The sequence below is a fragment of the Siniperca chuatsi genome, linkage group LG22 (genome assembly GCF_020085105.1).
Source record: "Siniperca chuatsi isolate FFG_IHB_CAS linkage group LG22, ASM2008510v1, whole genome shotgun sequence".
Classification (NCBI taxonomy): Eukaryota; Metazoa; Chordata; class Actinopteri; order Centrarchiformes; family Sinipercidae; genus Siniperca; species Siniperca chuatsi.
In genome coordinates this window covers 298927-307901 of record NC_058063.1, presented here as the reverse complement: position 1 = coordinate 307901, position 8975 = coordinate 298927, and the positions used below count along the sequence as shown (strand labels likewise).

The following is an 8975-nucleotide window of genomic DNA, read 5'->3' as shown; positions in this document are numbered from 1 at the left end:
GAAGTAGATGCAGCCAGAAAACAATAGGCCTGATTACTGATTACTGGGCCATCTTGGAAACTATTAGGTCAGTTTCAGGTGAAACTAGCTATTAGCAGATACTCAGGCAGATTCCTTCCTGAGGGCAGGGCTTATGTAACACAGAGTAGCTTAAATTTCTAATTCCCGTCCCATTATTTCACAATTGAGAATGACTTCCGGATGGGAGCCGAAACGTCTTGATTCTGAAAACAGTGTCCAGATGATTACGACTGAACCTTTTTTATGATAAAACACTCCTGGACGAATGAGGGACTACACGGTCCCATCTACAGCACAGACTTTACTACCACACAGTCATGCCACCTTCAAAAGTATTTCTGATGATTCTGCTGTGGTGGGATGTATCAGCAGTGATGATGAGACTGACTACAGGGCTGTGGTGGGTAACTTCAATTCAATTAAATTTTATTTATATAGCGCCAATTCATAACATAAGTTATCTCATTGCACTTTTCCTATAGAGCAGGTCTAGACTGTAATCTTTATAATATTAATTACAGAGACCCAACAAATCCCACCATGAGCAAGCATTTGGCGACAGTGGCAAGAAAAAAGTTCCATTTAACAGGCAGAAACCTTAGACAGAACCAGACTCAATGGTGGGCGGCCATCCGCCATTGCCGTGTTAGGTTTTGAGAGAGAGAGAGAGGGGAGGGGTTTGGGGGTAGGGGTTAGGGTTAGGGAGGCACAATGCAAAGACCACGTAGAATTATTATTTTTTTAATATAGTAGAATAGCAATTGGTAATTGTAGTGTTAATATTAATAAATTAGTAATAATAGAAATGAAAGCTATAGGAAGAATAATGTCAGCATCAGTAACAGAGCCAATAACAACAACTGTAGTAGCAGTTGTCAAGCAGGAAGACAGGGGCAGCAGGTGGCCCAAAAACCACAGATTCAGTGTCTGCAGCTCTGGAGGTAGAAATACCTGCTGAAAGCGACATAAGGAGAGAGGAGAGAAAGGAGAAAGCACAGAACTATGGGAGAGAGAAGATGTCGAGTTAGTAACATGCAGTAATGGGATAAAAATGCATACAGATGGAGAAGGAGAGGAGGACAGAGGAAAGACGCCTTCCAGGCCAGACCATTAAGAGCTTTGTAAGTGAGGAGAAGGATTTTAAATTCTATTCTAAATTTTACAGGGAGCCAGTGCAGAGAAGCTAATGTTCCCAATTCAATTTTATGTATATAGCGCCAATTCATAACAAAAGTTATCTCATTGCACTTTTCCTATAGAGCAGGTCTAGACCGTACTCTTTATAATATTAATTACAGAGACCTAACAAATCCCACCATGAGCATATGAGCTCTTTTCCTAGTTTTTGTCTGTACACGAGCCTCAGCATTCTGGATCAACTGGAGAGTCTTAAGGGACTATTTCGGACAGCTAGATAATAAGGAATTGCAGTAGTTCAGCCTAGAAGTAACAAATGCATGTACAAATTTTTCGGCATCATTTTGAGACAAGATGTGCCTGATTTTTGCAATATTACGTAGGTGAAAAAAGGCAGTCATTGAAGTTTGTTTCATGTGGGAGTTAAAGGATGAATCCTCATCAAAGATAACTCCGAGGTTCTTTACAGTGCTGCTGGAGGCCAGGGCAATGACATCTAGAGTAACTATATTTTTAGATAATTTGTCTCAGAGGTGTTTGGGACCAAGTACAATAACTTCAGTTTTGTCAGAGTTTAACATCAAAAAGTTGCTGGTCATCCAGGTCTTTATGTCCTTAAGGCATGCCTGAAGTTTAGTTAACTGGTTAGTTTCATCTGGCTTGATCAATAGATATAATTGGGTATCATCTGCATAGCAATGAAAGTTTATGGAGTGCTTCCTATTAATACTGCCTAGAGGAAGCATATATAAGGTGAATAGAATCAGTCCAAGCACAGAACCTTGTGGAACTCCGTGACTAACTTTGGCACGCACGGAGGACTCCCCGTTAACATGTACAAACTGAGATCGATCTGATAGATAGGATTTAAACCAGTTGAGTTCCTTTAATGCCAATTACATGTTCCAGTCTCTGTAATAGGATGTGATGGTCAGTGGCACTAAGATCTAACAAGACAAGTACAGAGACAAGTCCATTGTCTGATGCAATTAAAAGGTCATTTGTAATTTTCACCATTGCTATCTCTGTGAGATGATGCACTTTAAACCCTGACTGAAAATCCTCAAATAAACTATTGTTATTTAGAAAGTCACACAACTGATTGGCGACTGCTTTCTCAAGGATCTTAGAAAGAAAGGGAAGGTTAGATATAGGTCTATAGTTGGCTAAAACCCCAGGATCAAGAGTGGGCTTTTTAAGAAGCAGTTTAATTACAGCTACTTTAAAGGATTGTGGTACATAGCCTGTTAATAAAGACAGATTGATCATATCCAATAAAGAAGTGCTAATTAAGGGTAAAACGTCTTCAAGCAGCCTAGTTGGAATGGGGTCTAAGAGACAGGTTGATGGCTTAGATGAATTAATCATCGAAGTCAGCTGAAGAAGATTGACAGGAGCAAAGCAGCCAAAACACACATCAGCTCTACAGCTGTTTCCAAGGTTCCTGCGTTTGAAGACAAGTCGGCACCAGTTAAAGGCAGGACTTGATGAATTTTTTCTCTAATAGTTAAAATTTTATCATTAAAGAAGCTCATGACGTCATTGCTACTGAGAGCTATAGGAAAAAGTTCTGAAAAGAAACCTGGGGTTGTTGATGTTTATTTTCCTCTATTAATGATGAGTAGTAAGCTGCTCTGGCATTACGGAGGGCCTTCCTATATGTTTTAAGACTATCTTGCCAGACTAAACGAGATTCTTCCAGGTTGTTGGAATGCCATTTCCTTTCAAGTTTTCGTGATGTTTGCTTTAATTTGCGGGTTTGGGGGTTATACCATCTAGCTAACCTTCTTTGTTTTATTATCTTCTTTTTTAGAGGAGCGATAGAATCGAGTGTCATTTGCAGTGAGCCTGCAGCGCTATCAGCTAGAGTCCTCTGTTATATTGAGACATAACAGTGAATTAAATGCAGATGGGATCGCTTCCTTGAATCTAGCCACAGCAATATCAAATAGACATCTAGAGTGAGAATTTTTGCCTAATGGTGTGCAGTCCAGTAATAGCAGTTCAAAAGTCATTAAATAATGGTCCGATAAAGAAGGATTCTGTGGAAAGACTATTAAATGTTCAATTTCAATGCCATATACCAGAACAAGGTCGAGGGTGTGGTTGAGTGGCTTCATGTACACTCTGACAAAAGCCAATTGAATCTAATAATGAGATATACGCAGTACTAAAGCTATCATTTTCAACGTCCACATGAATATTGAAATCACCTACAATAACCACTTTATCTGTTTTAAGGACTAAACTTGATAAAAACTCCTAGAATTCAGATAAAAACTCAGAATAAGGACCAGGAGTGCGGCACACTATAACAAATAGAACTGGCTGTTATATTTTCCAGGTTGGGTGAGAAAGACTAAGAACAAGGCTTTCGAATGAGTTATAATTTAGTTTAGGTTTAGGGTTGATTAATAGGCTTAAGTCGAAGATGGCTGCAACTCCACCTCCTAGGATATTAGGATTAATAGTATTCCTGCTAGTATTAATATGACTGGGCGGAGTGGATTCATTTAGGCTAACATATTCTTCATGATCCTGCCAGGTTAAGACAAAATAAGGCAATATGATACTCTGATATTAAATCGTTCACTAGTACAGCTTTAGATGATATTATACCATACTATAGTTATCAACCTGTAAGTTGACTTTGTACATACACTTATTTTAGCTTTATAATTTATATCCATTTTTGTACTTAATTTAACATTTGATTTGCACATCTCTTATTTCTTACTAGAAATAATTATCTCGTTGTGCACTTATTTTATTATTATTTCTAATTCTATTCCAGTAGTACTTCTATTCCTGTGTGCATTGACGTAATAGTGAGCAGCTGTAACGAAAGAGTTTCCCCTCGGTGATCAATAAAGTATTTTGATTCTGAAGTGGAGGGCCAAGTTTACTGCATCGTCTACAGAACTGTTGGCTCTGTAGGTGAACTGCAGGGGGTCCAGGAGTGGGTCTGTGATAGCTTTGAGGTGGGACAACACAAGGCGCTCAAAAAACTTCATTACCACAGAGGTCAGGGCGACGGGTCTGTAGTCATTAAGTCCTGTGGATTTTTGGGGACGCGGATGATGGTGGATGATTTGAAGAAGGCTTGCACATGGCATGTCTTCAGTGAGGTGTTAAAGATGTCTGTGAACACTGGAGACAGCTGATCAGCTTTGCGGGGGTTTTGCTTCCTTAACAGTCTGTTGACATCCTTCTCCAGGATGGAGAGAGTCGTTGTTGCAGTAGGGGAGGGGGAGCTTCTGGGCTGGTCAGTTGTGGAGAGGCCCAAGTCCCTGCTGAGGTGGGAGATGTGGAACTGGTGGGCTGGAGTTGGTGGATGGAGTAACGGGGGATGGGGTCATGGTGTCAGGATTGTCCCTTTGTCTTTCAAAGCGACAGTAGAACTCATTCAGTTGGTTGGCCAGGCGCAAGTCATTAATGGAGTGGGGGGCTTTAGGTTTGTAGTTGGTGATTTGTCTGAGACAGAAGAGTCGTTGGTTGAGAACTGGTGTTGTTGTCTCTCTGAGTACAGACGTTAAACCTGTCCCTGTCTCCAGTCCTGAACGCTTCTTCCTTTTCCAACCTTAACTGTCTGAGTTTAGCTGTGAACCAGGGTTTGTCGTTGTTGTAACTCACCCTGGTGCGTGATGGTACATGGTACATAGCAGTCCTCACAGAAGCTGATGTATGATGTCACAGCCTCTGTGAACTCATCCAGACTGTTGGTAGCAGTCTTGAAAACATCCTAGTCAGAACAGTCCAAGCACGCCCTTAGGTCCTACATAGTTTCACTGGTCCACTGCTTTGATGCCCTCACAACAGATTTACAGAGCTTTAATTTCTGCCTGTATGCAGGAATCAGGTGGACCATGATGTGGTCAGAGTGTCCCAGTGCAGTGCGGGGGATGGCGTGATAGGCACTCCTTAATGTAGTGTAACAGTGATCCAGAATATCCAGCGAGTTAAGACTCTACCTAGGGAAATTAAAGCTCACGTGAAAAGCGTCTTCTTGTGGTAACGGCCGTTACCGTGGAGCAGAGGTGTCAAGTAACGAAGTACAAATACTTCGTTACCTTACTTAAGTAGAAATCTGGGGTATCTATACTTTACTGGAGTAATTATTTTTCAGTCAAGTCTTTACTTCTACTCCTTACATTTTCACGCAATTATCTGTACTTTCTACTTCATACATTTTAAAAATAGCCTTGTTACTCCTATTTCATTTCGGCTTGTTTTCATTCCGGCTTGTCAAAAACAAAAAAACCTATCCAGATAAATCGCGCCATCCGGATAGAGTGAATTTGATTGTGGTTGGATGAGAAGTATAAACATATACCATTCCAACACCCTATTGGTTTGTACGCAATCCATAACACCTGCACATGACACAAATCACGTCACACTCCAGCAAGTTACCCCCAACATTGGACATATGTAGCCCAGTAGAAAGATGTCCGTGGCAGAGACTCAAGAAGATAACTCAAGTGAAATGTTCCAACCAAGCACCTGCGAGGAGGTTGGTAGCCAGGAAGACCAGCCAAACCTTATATATCCCTGGCTGTACCTGGAAGATTTTTTCGAAATGGTTGGATGCAAAAACAACTCCTTTCGAATGCGCTACAAGCTCTGTGCACCCAAGTACCAGGAGCTAATGGCTTTCAAAAACTCGCCATCTAATTTGAAAAAGCATATTGAGGGAAGCTGAAATTTTGTTATTATCAGTCGATTATTGACAATATTGTAGTGACCTAGTAACGTACTACTAGCTAGGTACATGCCAAGACATGCCATGGTTTGCTTGCTTGCAGTAGTCTATGATTCAACGTTGCAAACTCTTTTGGTGGGCTCTGTGTGAGATTTGAAATTTGACTTTAACCAAATGTTATCTGAGTTTATATTATTACTATATGCAATATTTGTAAGTTAATTATGCAAAGCTATAGTCTACACCTGGTTGATAAAGCATGTACTCTCAGGTGAAAAAAAGTACATTTCAATAATGTACTTAAAGTGCTCTATTTTCACACACTAATTTTGTCCTTAATATACTGAATTCTTCTTTAGTACTTGAAGTTCTTTTAGAACTTGTAGTCTGACCTTCATTCATGAACTTAAAGCATGACATTAATACAGCAGAAGTCCTAGATAGTCTGACCTTGTGGTTTGAGAGAAATAATATGAATCTCAATCTGTGCCTGTGCATTCATTTTCTCCACAGAAGAAACACCCAACTCATCTAGAGAGGTACACACAACTTACTTTAGCAGCCCTCAAAAGGAAGTCATCCACTGAAGGTTCTTTGGCCCCACCCTCCAAACAAACCAAGCTGTGGGAGACTCAAAGAGTGTCCCAGGCAAGTGTGGATAAAGTAGTCCTCCAATTCATTGTCCAAGGCTTGCACCCACCACACATTGTTCAGCAACAGAGCTTCATTGATCTTGTGCAACATCTTCAGCCAAATACAAATGTCATGACACGCAATACTGTTGTAAACAAAGTCACAAAGGCCTCTGTTGAAATGAAAAGAAAACTGAAAGCTGCCCTTAGTGAAATTGAGTTCATAGCAACAACAACAGACTGCTGGACGGCACACCGTCGCGGTTTCATTGGTGTCACTGCGCACTTGTTTAACCCTCAGACCATGCAGAGATCTTGTGCTGCCCTGGCATGCAAGCAACTTAAAGGGTCCCATACCTTTTCTGCCCTGGCTGGTGCCCTAAATGATATTCAGACAGAATTCAATATCAGAGAGAAGATTGTTCGCACAACAACCGACAACGGATCAAACTTCCTGAAAGTCTTCAGAGTTTATGGGCAGACTGACGAGAACAACAATCCTGAACCTGTAGGAGAGGGTGATGGAGAAGAGGATGATAGTGGCCAAAATGATGATTATGATGAAGAAGAGGAAAGTGTTGAGGGTATTGAATTTGTTGATGCTGGAGCCCTGTTGGACAAAGATGACTACTTGGAATACCAACTACCCAAGCACCATCGCTGCGCCTGCCACCTCCTCAATTTAGTGTCCACAGTTGATGCTTCAAAAGCAGAGGTCAACCCATTGTACAAGCGCGTGTCAAGGTCCACATTTGCCAAATGCTCTAGCCTGTGGGACAAAAGTTCAAGATCAACCATCGCATCTGAAGTAATTGAAGACCACCGCAAACTCCAACTCGTATAGCCTGTTGCTACAAGGTGGAATTCACTCTTCTCAGAAAGAATAATGAGAATAACAGGAGAACAAGGTGAAGGAGCCCTTGCAGCTGTCTGCAGTGAACTAGATACACCTAAGTAAGTGCTTGTTTTTCTGCCTTTCACTTAATGAAGTGATTAACAATCGATTAAGTCATAGTTTTATACTTTGAATAATGTAGAACACATGTATGCACTATGCCAATATACAGTCCCCATATTTACTATGGATGTGATTTGTAGCAACACAACTACATTTCTAAAAGTCTCAGATGACAATATTTTTCCTTTTTAATTATCAGTTCCTCCAGTTGAAGGTGCTACATCAAGTAGGCTAAATGTTCCATGCTGTGTTTTTCTTTTCTTCTTTGTACAGGTTTACTCCAGTGGAACTTGCATTTCTTGCAGAATATGCAAAGACAATGAGCCCAGTTGTAAAGGCACTGGATGTTGAACATACAGATGGAATGGTTGGTCCCCACCATAACTCTACTAAGGACCAAGCTCCAGCACCTTCACGTCACCTCCAAGTTCTGTGAACCTTTGATTGCTGCACTCTTTCAGGCCTTGAAAAACACTTTGGTGAGATGCTTGCAGATGCAGAGTTGATAGCCGCAGCCATTCTAGTTCCCAAATTTAAGACCTGCTGGACTAGTGATGAAAATATCCTCAAACTTGGTAAGTGTCTCACTTCTCTACTTCCCCATAATATGTGTAATTTCTATGGAGACAGTGAAATGAGTTTGAAATGAACACAAACACACACACAATACACCATTTAAATTATACAATTACTATACTGTCATATGGTCTAAATTGTCCTGATTTTTGTTTTTTATTCCACAGGCCTTGACTATATCAGAAGCCACTTGGACTGTCAGGCCGAGAATCACATCAGCGAGGGCTCTCAGTCATCTGAGGAAGAGGACTTCTTTTCCTCCTTGAAGAAGACTGGCCCTCTTGGAACGACCCAGCAGTTGGATGCGTACCTGGGGTGCCCAGGAGACACAGTAGAAGTACTGAAGTCCTTTCCAGCTGTGTGCCAGCTATCACTTAAGCTCAATACCGCACTCCCTGCCTCAGCAGCCTGTGAAAGACTGTTTAGTGTTGCAGGGCTGATCTTCAGGCCAAGAAGAGCATGTATTAGCTCAAAGAACTTTGAGAACCAGCTGCTTTTGCGGCTGAACAAAGCATATTGGTAATTTGTTGTATGTTCTGTGCTTAACTGATGTAGATCCTGATGTAGATTACCCTGTTGTTGTACATACAGGATTAAGTCAAAAGTGTTACATCTTCTAGTTAAATGTGACATTGTTGCCATTAGCTATAGAAGTGAGCATAGTACATTCCAGGAAGGTATCAGGTTTGAGTTACTTTTTTATATTTATTTTTTGATTAATCACTAGGATTAATCATTCATTTTGACAGCACTAATGTTTATTGTATATAGACAACCATACAAGGGTAATTGTTACTAAGCCTGCCCTGGGTACACCAATTTTAGCTGTTGCCCTCACAGATTCCAGCAGCTAAGGTTGGATGTACATTTACATTCCAATAAAGGTTATTGATGACATGCCTCTGAAGTTTGACTTTTTGCACCATTACAATACTTATAGGCAACTAGT

The 8975-nt window shown here is 40.8% G+C and overlaps 1 protein-coding gene across 1 annotated transcript; it reads left to right on the top strand.

Annotated features, from left to right (window-relative positions):
* The first annotated feature begins 214 nt into the window (after nt 1-214).
* Nucleotides 215-8698, top strand: LOC122870419. Its single transcript, XM_044184590.1, has 4 exons — nt 215-421; nt 6374-7446; nt 7724-8025; nt 8194-8698. Exons 1-2 carry the CDS (start codon nt 287-289, stop codon nt 7334-7336), a joined length of 1098 nt encoding a protein of 365 aa, XP_044040525.1. The 5' UTR covers nt 215-286; the 3' UTR covers nt 7337-7446; nt 7724-8025; nt 8194-8698.
* Nucleotides 8699-8975: the final 277 nt, after the last annotated feature.